Raw genomic sequence first — 17,816 nt, 5'->3', positions numbered from 1 at the left:
GGAGATATGAAAAAATTAGACAAGGAAATATGACAAAGCATATTTAGCTTTTGGCTTTGACTTTTAGTACAGTGGGAGACGAGGAAAGTCCAGACTGTTTACTTTTGCAGCGGACAGCAGGAATTATTTTTTTCAGCGAGTGCCAAATATTGCCAACAATTCTCCCGCTTTGTAAGTGTTACATCCAGTAATCCAGCGAGCACTGTCAGCATCATATAAAGTGGCATACCAAGCTGCTCAGTGCAAAATAACCCCACACCGTAGCAAAGGAGCTAATACTGCATGCAGCAAAAATACTGTCCCTCTCTCCAATGACACTGTCCTTTTGTTGTGTTCAATTTTTGTTTTTTCGGTCTAATTGTTCGACATATTGTCCTAATGAGTTAATGTTGCTAATCAAATTGAATTTATTATTATTTATTGATTTTATTACATTTTATTTTTCAGCATTAAACGGTCAAAAAATGTATCGAGTGTATTATACAGAATGGATGTGTTTTTTGTTGTTTTTTTTTTACACTTTATTGTAAGTTGATTTGATCTATATAACATTTTACTTTAATATTAAAAAGAACAATGTTATGCAGAGTTGTACTTATAATAATTAGTGTTGCACCGATACCATTTTTTGGCCCCGACACCGATACCGATACCTGGCTGTGCAGTATCGGCCGATACCATACCGATACCACCCCGTTTATACAAATATATATATATATATATATATATATATATATATATATGTATTTTTTTTCTCCCAAAGAGCTACATAATTGGATGTGAAATCATTGCTATAAAGGCTTTGTCAGGCTGTTGCTTACCTTTGCAAAATAGGAAAAAGACTAGTACAAAGTGAATAGTCTACTACAGGGGTTTTCAACCCAGTCCTCAAGGCACACTGTGGGTCCTGGTTTTTGTTCCAGCCGATCCAGCAGAGACAGTTGAACCAATGAGGCTTCTGCTAAAACAAGCCACACCTGACTGCAATCAACTGATTGCACTTGTAAAACACCAGATTGGGGAAAAAGTGTTGTCATCTTGTTTGGTAAGAATGAAATCCTGCACCCACAGTGTGCCTTAGTGGAATAGGTTGGGAACCCCTGGTCTACTAAACCCTAGTAGACAATAGTTGAATAAACCTTTGGCTCTCAAAGGCCAAAATAGTGCTACATTTGTGAAATTAATAAAACATGTATAATGCTAGCCCAGAAGTAAGAAAGTAAAAATAAATTAATAATAATAAACTCTAAATGAACTGAATAAACTTTTTTAAACCTCTCAAAGGCCAAACATTGCAACTTTCATGAAATTATTGTCACATTCTGCTGCTGGTTAGATTGTGTTTTGTTGCTGGGCTGGTCGTGGGGGCGTTCCTGACGTCGCACCTGAATCCAATGCAGGCTCATCAGCGCAGCATTTAAGCACGGGTAAGCTCAAAGATATTTGCCTTGCTGATCGCCATTTGACATCTCGCACTATAGTTGCGCTACATTTGCTTGTTACGCCCCTGCATTGGGTTTTTTTCTGTTAGTGTGCTGCTCTCGTTTGTAACCTCTACCCTGTGCAGGTATTTGAGTGTTTTTATTTTGGCTTTTTGGCTCGCTGCCTATCGTCTTAGTTAACCTTCGAGTTTTCTAGTATTGAGCTTCGTCGACCTTCTGCCACGGACTCCTTTTGTTATTTCTACTATCCCGTGATCACGTGTTATTTTTTGTTTGCAATCATTAAACCTTTGTACGTATCCCCCGCTTGTTGTCCGCTTCGAGGTCCAACCTTGTTTCCGCATTTGCGGACGCTAACAATTATAAGTAATAATAATTGACCACAGCATCCCGTCTCTCTATTAGCTTCCTTTTTTCGGGAGGGGGGAGTCCATTATTTCTATTTCTGAAAGGTGGCAACCCTACTTTGGAAACAGTTCCCAAATTACTGCGGCATTTCTTTCAGTAAAACACAAAAGTAAAGTAAGTAGGCGTAGTGAACTGACCAGAGATTGTTGCTCCGGTCCAGCGCCCTTCCTCTGGAGAGCAGTCCTGCTCTTGCAGGCTCAAACTCGTTGTGTTTGTTCACGTTTCGTCTTCAAATGTTTTGAAATGTATTGAAATTGGCCGATTTAACTCCACATCTTGAAACTTTCAGGTCGCAAATCTTGCATGCAGCCATTGATTTTAATCGACATGATTTCTATTTTGAAATACTTCCCGACCGCCGCCATTTCTCCTGGTTTGTTTTTCCTCCATATGAAAAAGCGGCCTTATCATTGGTTAGGAGTGGCTATTGGCCCGCTCTCATTGGTCTGGAGCAGGCCAATAGCGATAGCTGCTTGTGTTCACGTGTCATCACACAACACAGAGACGGAGTGTAGTGAGCATCAGGAGGAGAAAAAGGCTGCGGTCAAATGTTATAATAATGGACCAGTAAATGGTATCGGCGCCATCTTTGTTGGTACTTGCTGATACCGATACCACCATTTCGGGCCGGATCGGCGCCCCCTGCCGATACTAGTATCGGTATCGGTGCATCTTTAATAATAATATGAATTTTATATACAAATGATACTACAATATATGTACAGTGGTGGCAGAGAATTGGGCGGGCGCGGAACGTTTACGTCTTCCTGGGGCGGGGCGTAACAGAAAATAATTGAGAAGCACTGGACTACAGGTAGTATATTTGGGGGGGGGGGGGGGGTGCATGTGTATAGGCTACGTGCTTGAGGCAGCATGTGAGGTAAAAAGTTACCTTCAGTAGTTTTCAACTTGTTCCCGTTTAAGTTATTGATTTATTTAAATGTATGAATTACACCTATTGTGGTGTTTGGTATTTACAAAGTATTCTAATTTGTGAAAAACAACTAAATTGATCATATTTGATTCACAAAATTCCATAGTTCCAAGAGGGAAACAGCGGTGCTAGCCAGCTAGCAAATACCACCAAGAAAAAAAAAACAAGTCTTGCTAATAAGCTTTGAGCTTGAACCGAATGTTTGATGTGGTTTGAACCACCGCTGTCACATTTGATTAGATGTAACACAAAGACTTACTCGAGGGATTATACCCATGTTTGTCTTTCATTATAACTGGATTAAGTAAACTGTATCTCAATCAGGCCAAGTTGGTTTTTCCTTTATAAACCATAATCACAACCAGGCAAAAACTAATCAGAACAAAGCACTGCTCATGTAAGAGCTTAGTGGAAAGTAAGAGGAAATTTGGATATCCTCGCAGATATTTGAACTCCTTCGGCTGCTACTGATGAATCTTTTCCATTTAGTAAGTGAAAATGGAATGCACTTTAAAAAATGTCACTCTAATTCATGACAAAAGTTGATTGAACTGTCTAAATAACAAAAAGCTAAGTACAAGATCCATCTAGGCAGAAGGCTGTCAGCAGTTAAAAGCCACAATGTGAAGAAAACAAGATATTCATTAATGCACAGTAAACTCATTGTGGCACAATATAAAGAGACACAAAACAGACAATTGTACAAAAGGTGTTTAAAATGTTCACTGGCCCAGGGGACTCACACAACACCGTGCGGCCGAAACTGCTTGATAGCTACCACAAAGTTGGTTAGAGATTCCGCTGTCTGGTGCTAAACCTCAAGTTTCTTCTTCATGACGAGTTTGTAGAGAATCTGGTATCCATCATCCCAAGCATAAAGCAGCTGCTCCAGCGGGTTGTACTTGAGACTAGCGTGAGCGCCGTAACGTTTAGGGAAGTAAACCAGAGGCACGTCATCGTTGCCCACCATGTCGTTGACGTCAAATACGCACTGCACTTGCGAGCGACCGGGCTGCTGCGTGTTGTAAACCACGTACAACGTGCCACAGATGACGAAGGCGGCTTCTGCGTTCTTTCTTGGGCAGCTTGTGTCCCACGTCTGCTCGATGCTCAGCGATACGGCGTCTAGTTTACTCAAGGAGATTTGCTTCTCATTCTGACCTTTTGAGTAAATGGCCCACAGGCCTTCTTCATCCACAGCCAGGTCCATCACAGTTTCAGGGTTTAGGCTGTACACTGGGAGGTAGTCCTGGTCTGGGAACACCATGCTATCAATCACAGACCTGTTTCTTAAGTCGTATTTGACCAGCGTCACCTCATCAGCCTGAATGACCAGATAGGCGTGATTGTTGTAGATGACATGTCCCGTCCCCTGCCACGCAGAGGGAAGCTGCAACTGCCTGGAGTCAGACAGGCCCTGTGAGCGTGTAAAGGCTTGGACAGTGGAAAACTCAAAGATACTGTCTTCATGCGTCCCATTAAAGACGAAGACCTTCCCCGAGGCGCCGCCGGTGTCTCTGGTCCACATTCCCTTGGGGCCTCCCACTCTTTTTAAGATCTTCATGGCCTTTATGGTGGAAAGCATGTCGTTGCAGTCTAAGGAAAAGTAATATTTGCATCATGGAAGATAGAAATGTTCCCCTCATAATCCTTGTCTAATTTTTGTCTGTTAAACCCTTGAATTAAAGGGAACCACAAATAGAAAGACATGTAGTTCTTAAAAGATAAATGTTAGCACGAGTTATAATAATTTAATACAGTGCCTTGCAAAAGTATTCGGCCCCCTTGAACCTTGCAACCTTTCGCCACATTTCAGGCTTCAAACATAAAGATATAAAATTTAAATTTTTTGTCAAGAATCAACAACAAGTGGGACACAATCGTGAAGTGGAACAAAATTTATTGGATAATTTCAACTTTTTTAACAAATAAAAAACTGAAAAGTGGGGCGTGCAATATTATTCTGCCCCCTTGCGTTAATACTTTGTAGCGCCACCTTTTGCTCCAATTACTGCTGCAAGTCGCTTGGGGTATGTTTCTATCAGTTTTGCACATCGAGAGACTGACATTCTTGCCCATTCTTCCTTGCAAAACAGCTCGAGCTCAGTGAGGTTGGATGGAGAGTGTTTGTGAACAGCAGTCTTCAGCTCTTTCCACAGATTCTCGATTGGATTCAGGTCTGGACTTTGACTTGGCCATTCTAACACCTGGATACCTTTATTTTTTAACCATTCCATTGTAGATTTGGCTTTATGTTTTGGATCATTGTCCTGTTGGAAGATAAATCTCCGTCCCAGTCTCAGGTCTTGTGCAGATACCAACAGGTTTTCTTCCAGAATGTTCCTGTATTTGGCTGCATCCATCTTCCCGTCAATTTTAACCATCTTCCCTGTCCCTGCTGAAGAAAAGCAGGCCCAAACCATGATGCTGCCACCACCATGTTTGACAGTGGGGATGGTGTGTTCAGGGTGATAAGCTGTGTTGCTTTTACGCCAAACATATCGTTTTGCATTGTGGCCAAAAAGTTCAATTTTGGTTTCATCTGACCAGAGCACCTTCTTCCACATGTTTGGTGTTTCTCCCAGGTGGCTTGTGGCAAACTTTAAACGAGACTTTTTATGGATATCTTTGAGAAATGGCTTTCTTCTTGCCACTCTTCCATAAAGGTCAGATTTGTGCAGTGTACGACTGATTGTTGTCCTATGGACAGACTCTCCCACCTCAGCTGTAGATCTCTGCAGTTCATCCAGAGTGATCATGGACCTCTTGGCTGCATCTCTGATCAGTTTTCTCCTTGTTTGAGAAGAAGGTTTGGAAGGACGGCCGGGTCTTGGTGGATTTGCAGTGGTCTGATGCTCCTTCCATTTCAATATGATGGCTTGCACAGTGCTCCTTGAGATGTTTAAAGCTTGGGAGATCTTTTTGTATCCAAATCCGGCTTTAAACTTCTCCACAACAGTATCTCGGACCTGCCTGGTGTGTTCCTTGGTTTTCATAATGCTCTCTGCACTTTAAACAGAACCCTGAGACTATCACAGAGCAGGTGCATTTATACGGAGACTTGATTACACACATTTGGATTCTATTTATCATCATCGGTCATTTAGGACAACATTGGATCATTCAGAGATCCTCACTGAACTTCTGGAGTGAGTTTGCTGCACTGAAAGTAAAGGGGCCGAATAATATTGCACGCCCCACTTTTCAGTTTTTTATTTGTTAAAAAAGTTTAAATTATCCAATAAATGTTGTTCCACTTCACGATTGTGTCCCACTTGTTGTGGATTCTTGACAAAAAATTTTAATTTCATATCTTTATGTTTGAAGCCTGAAATGTGGCGAAAGGTTGCAAAATTCAAGGGGGCCGAATACTTTTGCAAGGCACTGTATTGGGCCAAATATAAGACAGCCCTGATTATAAGACGGCCCCCTGTTTTTCAAGACTCAAGTTTGAAAAAAGACTTTTTGAACACCAGATCAATTTTTATACAGAAAATAATTACAGTACATCCGAAACAAATGATTATAACTAGGGTTGTTCCGATCCTATTTTTTTTTTTTGCTCCCGATCAGATCCAGATCGTTTATATATATATATATATATATATATATATACATATGTATAAAAAGGCATGTCCGATATTTTTTTGCCGATTCCGATACTTTGAAAATGACGTGATCGGACCCGATCGATCGGCATCTCTAATTATAACAATATATTTGAGAGAAAAAGCATGTTATTTTTCCTCATTCAAATCTTAACATCTGAACATTTAAATATGTAAACTAAAGTGCAGTCACATTCGTAAATGAATGGCTTCTGGTTTTTGAAATGTAAATAAACCAATCTATTGTGATAAAACAACAAAATTGCAATAACTGCATTAACCATCAAAGTAAAGTCTAACTGTAACTTTAATCTTGAAATAAATCTGAATGAGGAAAAACATTGCAATAAAATAATGCAAACTGGTTAAACTAAAAAGAGTAGCTGAGATCTGTAATGACAGAACATCGCTTCAATGATATCTGGCGCCATCTAGCGTCGTGAATGGGTATAATATCTAGACCGCGAATATAAGACGACCACCTCTTTTTCAGTGTTATTTCAATGCAAAAAACACCGTCTTATACTCGGGCCAATACGGTAAAACCCATCTTAATTTTTTCATTTTAATAAAATTTGGCTAATTATTTTAACTAGTAGGTCGCCATTGTTGTTGACGTCGCAGGCCGGTGACATCACATGAGTACGCTGCCGGATTCCACAGTGTCACTCTTTGACTGCATAAACATGTCATCGGTTCTGCCCTTCACTTTTGAACCCGAGTGGAACATTAATTATAAAGACTGCAAAAGCAAAATGAACAGGAAAGACGGGATGAGACGAGTCGCGTTCATGTGTCAAGTTCGCTAGTGACAGCACTTTCCTGCTCTCATGACGAGAGCAGGAGAGTGTTTGATGTCAAAAATTGTTTGAAGATCTTCACGGTAAACTATTGTGTGATCCAACTTATTCCAATATTATTATGGAGATAGTTCGCAACCAGAGCTGTCGTGTGCTTTTCATATGATTAGGGTATACAGTGAAACACAGCAGTTTGATTATTTTTGCTGATAGCCCGTGGTATAGGGACTGTATAGGGGTGGAAATTGATACTGATTCTAAGGGCCCATGCCCTGATGGGGGCCCACAAAGAAAATTAGAACATTAGGTAATCGTTTGCAAATTTAAATATTAATCATTATAATTTTAATAGGAATGAAACGAAGGGTTTCTTTTTCTTGTTTTGTTTTTGGCAAAAAGTAAACACCCAGAGAACATGTATTTCCAAATTTATAATCAAAATAGATATGCAAAATACACATAAAACATACTCAGACTTTGGTCAAACTTTATTTTAGCAACTCGCTTAGCTCAACAAATACACTGAATGGCAATATTTAGTCATAATATACATACTATGATGCTAGGAGACATTATCAGGAGTAATGTGTGTTGTGAAGACAACATACAAATGAACATAAGGCACAATGGACCCGCACTAAAAAGGAAACTACGGCATCAGTCAAGGGACAAAACGCACTCATTGGGTTGATTTCTAATTAATTTAAAACTCTCCATTGACACCTTGTGGTATATTTAAATCACTACCTTATATAGTTAAAGATTGACACTGTGAAAGTACGGCAGCGTACCCATGTGACATCACCGGCCTGCGACATCAACAACAATGGCGAGCTACTCGTTAATTTTTTGGTTTAAAATTTTTACATATGTTATTGAAACGAAAACATTATGAGGGGTTTTAATATCAAATTATTATAACTCGTACTAACATTTATCTTTTAAGAACTACATGTCTTTCTTTCCGTGGTTCCCTTTAAGATCATCAGAATCTTACCAGTAAGTTTGAAGTACTTGGTCTTCTGCTTCTCCTGCACTTCAATGACCTGCTGCTCGATCAGCTTGTCGTCCACATCCACACACGGCTGAGCGCCGTTCTGGCTCTCCAGGTAGTCCAACTCGCGCTCCACTCGGTCTACGCGCGTCCCCATGCTGTCCAGACTCACGCGCAATATCTCCTTCTCTTTGTCCAGGTTCTCGAGCTGAGAAACCATCTGTTGTTTGAGTTCCCGCAGCTCGGAGGCATATCGGGTGGCCTGTTCATGCCACAGGGAGATGCGGTCCTATTTTGTTGAAGCAGGAAAACAGGGACCAATCAGTTGTGTATGAACAGATAAGAACAAATATTCAAATGTAATGATTGAGTATTCCCAGAAATGATATGGTCCTGACACCCGCCTGCACGTGAGAACATTTCACATGTAAAATCTATGGTTTTAGCTGAGATTCCACCCTTTCGCAGAGAAGGATTAACAAGAAAAACAAGCAGGAGAGGAATTCCAAAGAACAATATTTATAAGGATTTCAGTGCCATAATACGTCAGAAATTTTAAGTGCATTCCTAATTTTCCATGACGCCAGGCTATTATCCTTTAATGATATAGTGACTAGTATACCATTAAGGGATAATAAGTCTCCAGAAAGCGAGATTCGTAGACTTCCTGGAAATTTTCCACACAGGATATTGATGTTGAAGTAACAACTTCCTTGATTAGGATGATAAATGCAGTTCTCTTCGAGATCAAATTGTTCTGCTTTTTTAAATTTTTTAAACAATACTAACAAGTTTAGTTTTACTTTGGTCCATTTCTCCACTAGAAGTGGATTAATATGAGGTAATTTTCTCAGCTTTCTTCAAAGGCTCTACACATCAGTGAATTCTGTGTTCTCCGTAGAACTTAAGCACATCTGTATTCCATCACCTTTGCCTTATTCCTGGAAGTTTAGAGAAGTCTCACCTCAATCGCGAGCAGTCGGCGTTCCAAGTAGTCAATCAGAGCTTGGTGCTGTGTGCTGGCCAAGCACACCGCACTGATGAAGACAATCAGTCCTCTCATTTTGTCTCCTCTTGCTAGACTGGTGAGTGTGTGCAGTAGCCGGCAGATCCCTGAAGGTGGGCTGGAATGTTCAGCTGAGCTCACTGGGAGGAGCCAGGAACATCTGGTGGTGGTGACGTTCCCTTTTTTCTCTTTGGCTTCCACCTGAAGACAAATATAGGAAGCAAGGTACATTAAAATATTAAATATACTCATAGGCGGAGTTTGACTTTTGGGGCAGGGGGGACACAACATGTTGATGACCCCAAAACGCATTGTCAGCAATGAAATTAACTTACAAGAATATTTATAATAATAAGTTGAAAATGAGCGTTTTTTTTGTTTCCCATTATTCTTGAGGGTAATTCTAAATCAGGCTGCTGGCAGGACAAGCATACTTTTCACCAAGATAATCATCCATTGAATATGGTACGCCCGCCGGTGTCGTGCCAATGTAGTTACCTCACTCAAAAATTGTATCCCCTGGGCGGAGACATATAGAGGTAGATTTGTGTCTTCATTATTCGATCAAAAAAAAAATGCTTCAATCAAAACAAAAAGTTGCCTCCATCAAAATATATATATTTAAAAAAAAAAAAAAAAAAGTCACTTCAATCATAAAAATGTGTTTGAATGCAAACATAAAGTTGAAACCCCCCCAAAAAATGCATTTGAAAGCAATTTTAATTTAATTTAATTTATTTATTTATTTTTTTTTTTTTTTTTGATTGAATCAACTTTTTTTTTGATTGAAGTAATGTTGTTTTGTGTTTGGGCCACATTTTGGCTAGGACATTTGTGTCTTTATTATTCAATCAAAAATTAAGTTGCTTCATACAAAAAACTATTTTGAAAAGAAAAATCACTTCAATCAAAAACAAAAAAAAAATTCGATCATAAAAAAAAGTCTTTGAATGCGAAAAAAATATTTGAGGGTCAAAAATTTGGATTTGAACACTTAATTTTTCATTAAAAAAGTTCAGCAGATTTTAGCAATCCTTTTTATGTTTGGGCCATATTATGGGTAGGACATTGGTGTCTAAATCATTCAATCCCCCCAAAAGTTGCTTCAATCAAAAAAAAATATTTTTTTCAATCAAAGAAAAAATAATTTGAAAAATAAAATTGCCCTCTCCTATTTTTTATTTTATTATTATTATTATTTTTAAATATTATGCAAAGCAAATGACCGTTTAAGGTGCTAGTCACATGATCTGTTCAAAATATTATTTTGACCCATTATAAGAATCTTTTTTGTTCATTTCATTCATTTTTGTTGTTTGTTTTCTTGCTTTACAACTTTTATATACATAGGAATGTCAATTACATGCAGTGACACGTTTCGGCCACCAAGAGGATACTAAAGTAAAACATTGTAGATATGAATGAATGAAATAGTTTTGTTAAATACTTTGTTCTTTAAATAGTTGAATGTGCCGACAACAAAATCAAACGAAAATTATGAATGAAAATCTAATGTATCAACCCATTGAGGTCTGGATTTGGAGTTATACACATAATTGAAGTGGGAAAACACACTATAGGCTGATCCAACTTTTGATGTAATGTCCTTCAAAGTGAGGCTCAGTAGTGTGTGTGGCCTATGGGGCGCCGTTTGTAAAGCAGCACATGCTGAAAATTATGACATTTTCTCTCATTTAGCGCCACACAGTGTTTAAAATAGTGTGAAATGTTTAGATTTTTTTGTTGTTGTTGTTGAAGTTTTGGACCTGATTCTTTAAATCCAGAACAAAATATTTAATTTAAATCTTAAATTTATATCCTATATCCTAAATGTTAAATCAGTAAACGGTCAAACTAAATATTTAGCTTAATATGCAGATTCACATGACTGGAGACCGGAAGTAAAACATCGGTATATAAGACACCTGTCCACAATCTCAGTCAGTCACACTCCAAACTCCACTATGGCCAAGACCAAAGAACTGTCGAAGGACACCAGAGACAAAATTGTAGACCTGCACCAGACTGGGTAGACTGAATCTGCAATAGGTAAAATGCTTGGTGTAAAGAAAATCAACTGTGGGAGCAATTATTAGAAAATGGAAGACATACAAGACCACTGATAACCTCCATCGATCTGGGGCTCCATGCAAGATCTCACCCCGTGGCGTCAAAATGATACTAAAAACAGTGAGCAAAAATCCCAGAACCACACGGGGGGACCTAGTGAATGACCTACAGAGAGCTGGGACCACAGTAACAAAGGCTACTATCAGTAAGACAATGCGCCACCAGGGACTCAAATCCTGCACTGCCAGACGTGTCCCCCTGCTGAAGCCAGTACACGTCCAGGCCCGTCTGCGGTTCGCTAGAGAGCATTTGGATGATCCAGAAGAGGACTGGGGGAATGTGTTATGGTCAGATGAAACCAAAATAGAACTTTTTGGTAGAAACACAGGTTCTCGTGTTTGGAGGAGAAAGAATACTGAATTGCGTCCGAAGAACACCATACCCACTGTGAAGCATGGTGGTGGAAACATCATGCTTTGGAGCTGTTTTTCTGCAAAGGGACCTGTTTTCAAGGTCCTGGAGTGGCCTAGCCAGTCTTCAGATCTCAACCCCTTAGAAAATCTGTGGAGGGAGTTGAAAGTCCGTGTTGCCCAACGACAGCCCCAAAACATCACTGCTCTAGAGGAGATCTGCAAGGAGGAATGGGCCAAAATACCAGCAACAGTGTGTGAAAAGCTTGTGAAGAGTTACAGAAAACGTTTGGCCTCCGTTATTGACAACATAGGGTACATAACAAAGTATTGAGATGAACTTTTGGTATTGACCAAATACTTATTTTCCACCAAATAAATTCTTTAAAAATCAAACAATGTGATTTTCTGTTTTTTTTTTTTTCACATTCTGTCTCTCATGGTTGAGGTTTACCCAATGTAACAATTACAGGCCTCTGCAATATTTTCAAGTGGGAGAACTTGTACAATTAGTGGTTGACTAAATACTTATTTGCCCCACTGTATTTGTTTTTTTTTTGTTTGTTTGTTTTGCTCCAATTGGGAATTGGGTTGCCGACCCCTAATAATAGAGTCATACTAACGTATTTAGTACAACTGCTACAGAAAATGGCTTAAATGACTTAGCTAAATTCCAAATTGTTTTGCCTGGTAAAACTGGTGAAATCCAAAGGCTTCATTTCATGATATATAATCACGTAGCTGTCAGCAGTATAGCAGTATGACATAAAAAAAAAAAAAAATCTCTTCATGACATCATTGCCTTTTATGACCATGTTCTTAAAAGTCCCGTGATGCCAAATAATTTCAGACAACGAACCGACCTATCCTGACAACTGAAACAGGCCAAACCTTTTGGCAAAATCTGTTGAGTAAGTGTAAGTATAAATTGACTTTTTGATTTTGAAACGATAGCTTCCTGTCTCACCCTACAAGAGATAAAACTGTAGAGAGGAAAGATAAATGTAGTAAACAACGTTTAAATTGTTACTTGTCTTTCCCAGATCACAATCCTTTTAATTATAAGGCTGACAAATGCAGGAACTGAAACAGTATTTTGGCGTGTGGTAAATGAGTCAGGTGCTTTGTAATTATTTACAGCTTCTAAAACCTTCAGTGATCAAATAGCTGGAAGAAATCATCATTGTTATGCTGTATATTTTCCACCTAAATGTAAAAAAAAAAAAAAAAAAAAATCCCAAGTGACCCACAGCGCTCATACTGTGATTCATAGCGATTTTCCAGTAGTCTCGACTCTCAACTTGAATTGGTGTGTCATTCATTTCATTTTGGCCAGTAACTTGCATAGCATCATTCCATTTGAGGCACATGCAAGGAGAATTCCTGGAAACATGGCAAAGTAATAAATACCGTTTTAGATTCTACAAGGCTAAAAATGTTATTTTAACTTGTCATTAATGCCCTTGACTCATGTGTCTATGTTCATGTACACACCGTGAGTCCTTGAAAAATGGAAAAAGAAAAAGACAGATTCAACAAGGCTTAAAAACTCTTGTCATTCATCCTTGCATGTCAGTTTTGTGTGTATAACTTGTAGTAAAATGTAGATAGGACATACCAAAGAATGATGAAGGAATCTAACCTATTAGCCACATTGCCGGAATCACGCCAGCCAAACCGTCGGAACTGCGCTAGCCCAATTCCAACAACCCAGGCTGGCAGAACCCCGACAACCTCGCCAAAGGCCAAACTCGGCGCTTTTACCTGAGTCTTAACCCCTTGTACTGACTCAATTTTTAAAGCTAGAAAAAAGGCTTCGAAACACAAGTTGACAATTTATTCCAAGTCGGCAGCAATCATACAGAACAGACAGACCCAGCTGAGGAGGCAAGCTGGCTCCAGAGACACCATATCACAAATCAACAAAAGATTCCGGGGAAAAATGACCACGATTAGTTGAATAATTCAGTCTTTTAAAGGCACTGGTTAGGTGGGCTGCGGTCCGGAAGAAGGGTGTTTTGGGCTTGGTTTAGGATTTTTGTCTGTTGTCGATTGGACAGGAGGATTAGGGCATTACTGCTGTCAGGGCCAAGGGCGTAGGTTTGCATAGGGACGGTAGGGACAAAACACTACCAACTTTTCAGGAGGCTCAATTGTCCCCACCCACTTTTAAGCAACCTTATTTGCATTAGATAATGTATTCAGTCATATATTTGTTGTTGTTATTTCTTTTCTTTTTGTATCTTTGTGTCACCTGTTTAGGGACTACAGATGTAAATTAGCATATTCTTGCCACAATCTGGCATATTTACATCTTTTTAGATGTTCATCAATGTGCACTGTCCCTATTAAATAAATAAATAAATAAAATATAGGTCATTTGGATTGTCTTCCCATATGTTGTAACAATAGAATTGACCCTACCATTATTAAGTGAATTATTTTCATTATTTTCAGATTTACCCCTTTTTCACTTGCTGAATGTGCCATTCCATGTATTTTTTCCTCAAACGCACGTTTGATTGGCTCATGACCCTTCCCCCTCCACACACACACGCAATCCTCACAGTACAGAATTACGTTACATGGGAGGGATATTAGAAGTTTTTTTTCGGCCAGCAGCCGGCTGCAAGTAATGTAAGACGTAATTGTTGTGAAACGCACCACTAATTTTGCTACTGAAAGTCTGACCTGCATCACAATTTAGTGTTACCATTACATTAAACTGTGCGAACTTGCTAACGGAGTAGGAAGCTGCTTAGGAGAAGTGTCCTTCTGTACGTGTTTTCTGCTATGTTAACGTTACTTAAACTGAGAAATATAGTCAACTCTGCTCAGCTGTAAGAAATTTAGTGTACCAAAGTTTACCCCCTTCTCCACAATTTTCATTTTTATTTTGCTTATGTGCTCTTAAAGCAGCCCAAAGGAGCTTTCACTTTTTGTTGATTTTGGCTGTGCTTGTGGACAAAAGCAGTAGTGTTTTTCCCGAAAGAAGGCTCAATTTTTATTTATTTTTGTTTTTCCCTGACTAAGAAGTTTTTTTTCTTTGTGTTTAATTTATTTAGACAATTTTGAGTGGTATTAAGACAAATGTTTTTTTTTTTTTTTTTGTATTCCTTGATACTTAAGAGATGATTAACAAGTTTATATTCATAATTTGTGTTCAAATAATGCAATTTAAATTTCCTAATAAAATCCAGAAATTTATTCTGGAAGTTTTCAAAATGTGTCTTCAGTAGTTTTTTGGAAACAAAGGCTGGAATAAAACAGTGTATCACTTGAACCAATACATATGCACTGCAAAAACCCACCTCCTTAAAACTGAAAAAAAAAAAAGACAAAAAAAAAACAACCTTCAATTCCCTTGTTTTCAGTGTAAATCTACTAGAAATCAGCGAAATTATCTGCCAGTGCTTCAAGTCAATTTTACTCAGATTTCTTAAAATAAGAAAAATAGCTAGCTGAAAATAAGCTTACAGGACTTATTTTTAAGCAAAAAGTTTGTTTATTTAATCTTAAAACAACTTTTTTTGTCAGAAATGTTCTTAATTCATTGATACAAGTAGCTAACGATAGCACCAACATATTCATAGTTAGTGTAGTCGTTCAATGTATTTGTTGTTGTTTGTGCTTCTTCTGTCTCTCTCATTCTTTTCTTCTGTTTCCCCATCACCCCTTCCTGTTCGCTGCTTTCTCCTAATAAATGAGGTACATTGAATGATCACAATGGGAGTATGTCATACTCCCATGTGATATATTAAAACTCTTAAGACCAATCGGACACTCAGATCTCCATTCTCTGTGTCAAGCAGCTGAACAGGACAGGTTAAAGAAAAAAAAGGAAATAAATGTTCTTAATTTAAGAATAGCTATTGTTCAGAACATTATTTGAAAGCATTTTTTTCTTGATTTAGGTGAAAAAAATGAAGGACTTTTAGATGTGTAGGCTTAATAAGAACAAATGGTAATATTTACTAAAACTAAGTGGGAGAATCTGACACATTCATCTGTTCACTAGCCTTTAAAACTCAAAATAAAATGAAAATTATTCGACTAGATTTAAGAAAAATTATCAGACTAAGACGTTATACTGTAAATTTGCAGTGTGAAAGTTAGTATAGGTCAATACAGATTTATTTGCATCAATCATCAAGTCTATTAATTAATTAGAATTGTAGCCCTGACCGCCGTTCACCCAATCTGTTTAAGCTTGTTAATGTCCCGTCCCCAGCAAATTGTGTACATGCAGGTTATGCTGTTATATCATCCCTACCAACATAGAAACCAAACCTACGCCCTTGGTCAGGGCAACGAGAGTTAAGGATCTTGCACCCTCAGCGCCACGTGTGTGCTGAGTGTTCACTTCTCGGTCGCGGTTTCCTCCATATCAGATGTTCCTTGTGGCAAGGCAAGATGTCCCGCCATTTGTTCTGGACTGTCCGGAAGAGCTAATTGTAGGATTTGGTGGTGCAGACATGGGCTTATAGATGTCTTGCCTATCACCTGGTTGTCAGCGTCATTTTGCTCAGTCAGCTGCATGACGTGCGTGTTGGGCTTCCGAAGGCGTCCTGTATCTTTATGTCTTTATCTGCTCGTTGTCTTGGTGCTGCCAGTCCTAATCATTCCAAGTCCAACCGTTCAAAATATTGAATATTCTGCATGTTTTTCTTAAACTATGATACTAGTTAAACAATGTGTTGCTGACTCAATCTAACTCTTAGTCATGATAAGAACTGTACAAAAGAAAAATAATGTCTGGGTGACAACTCAAACCTGCAAACAAAACCAAGCGTACCCAAAACAAAGGAGAGTTAAAAAAAAAAAAAAAAAAAAAAAAACCTCAAAGCTAATGCAAACAGAACTCAAACAGACATCACAAGGACAGATACTCATTTTGCTCTGCAAGTGTACAGACAGTTGACTTTTAATAGTAGTATTGTGACATTCTGTAAAGACATGGAACTGGTCAATTGGTCACTGAGTGCCCTGGACAAGATCTTCTCTACAACGTGATCTGAATCTGGACAATGCGCCTGCCCGGGAAACACTTTCAAGTCTGGATATATGGAGGATAGCTGGGGAAAATGGCGGTGTCTGACCACACTCAAAGTTGAAGACAGCAGAAGAGGATGCGTATTTTTTGTTCCGCTGCTGGCTGCGGTTCTTCTGCAGGGGCTTGAAGCCCACTTGATTTGTCGGATCATCATGAAAGTGTTGGAAAGCCAAAAGAGATCAGTGGAATTGGCCACTACTGCAGCCAACGCTATCGCCGGAGTGCACGCCAGCCTCAACAAGGCCTGTGATGACTTATTACAGGTGAAGAATGATCTAGCGGCATCCAACACAGCCACAACCGGAATGGTAATGAAAATTACTACGGAGCTGCAAACCTGGAGATGAATGTTCGTCGGAATGCAGCAAGGAATGAAAACTGCGACGAGGATTAAATCGACGAAATGGGGTGGCGGACACGTCCTGCCATCGGTCCTCAGCTATTCCCTTCTGGTTCGAATCAACTGAATGAACTAACCTCTGATTTATGAACTAATCTACTGGATTTAATCAACATAATGAGCACATCGCCTCGATCAACAAGGACTATTGGGAAAATGAACAATCAAGGGGAGGGGAAAAAAAACAAAAACCCTTGTAATCACTACACAATCTGAAATGTCAAAAATTGTTATACGATAATTTCTGCGTCCTATGGTATACTGGGGCCGGGATTCAATAAGCTTCGGCTTCTCCCGTCTGCCCTTTTCTTTTCGGGTTAGGGTTAGAGTAATTAGTTAATTGGCAAAGTAACTAGTGATAATTTTCATGTTTTTTTTTTTTTTTTTTAAAAACAGGTCACACAATGTGAAGTTTAAAGGGTTTTGGGGACAACTGGCGCTCGCCCAATTCTTTACCCTCCACTTAACTAGACACAAGGGTATTGCAATAACTAAATAGTAACCTTTTGTATGTGTGGAAGTCATTTAAAGTTGTGGATCAACCGTTAAAGTTGTTAAAATTGCTCCCGTTATTCCATTAGTTCCTTTCTGTCTACTTTCAACATGTGTAAGTTTTAAAACTGTTTCATCATTTAAAGATAGATTTAAGTCAAGATTTTGCATATTCAGGAGCATTTTAGATTTAAAAAAA

General features: G+C 38.8%; 2 protein-coding genes across 3 annotated transcripts in view; one reads left to right on the top strand and one right to left on the bottom strand.

Annotated features, from left to right (window-relative positions):
• Positions 1-2,779: 2,779 nt before the first annotated feature.
• The window catches only part of olfml3b (olfactomedin-like 3b), a 51,673-nt gene continuing 36,636 nt past the window's right edge, over positions 2,780-17,816 (bottom strand). The window contains exons 2-4 of the mRNA XM_057846681.1: positions 9,151-9,393; positions 8,190-8,475; positions 2,780-4,380 (exon numbers count right to left, since the gene is read on the bottom strand). Coding sequence (XP_057702664.1) covers positions 3,596-4,380; positions 8,190-8,475; positions 9,151-9,393 — 1,314 coding nt within the window. The 3' untranslated portion in view covers positions 2,780-3,595. The remainder of the gene's footprint in view (positions 4,381-8,189; positions 8,476-9,150; positions 9,394-17,816) is intronic.
• avil (advillin) overlaps positions 12,471-17,816 on the top strand; it is a 31,884-nt gene continuing 26,538 nt past the window's right edge. Inside the window, exon 1 of one of the 2 annotated variants that reach the window (XM_057846679.1) lies at positions 12,471-12,589. The gene's annotated coding sequence lies outside the window, so the exon portion shown is untranslated. The remainder of the gene's footprint in view (positions 12,590-17,816) is intronic. The other variant, XM_057846680.1, reaches the window with a different exon arrangement.

Source organism: Corythoichthys intestinalis, chromosome 9, assembly GCF_030265065.1.
Source record: "Corythoichthys intestinalis isolate RoL2023-P3 chromosome 9, ASM3026506v1, whole genome shotgun sequence".
Classification (NCBI taxonomy): domain Eukaryota; kingdom Metazoa; phylum Chordata; class Actinopteri; order Syngnathiformes; family Syngnathidae; genus Corythoichthys; species Corythoichthys intestinalis.
The sequence above is the reverse complement of the archived record's forward strand: the minus strand, read 5'-3'. Positions and strand labels throughout refer to the sequence as shown.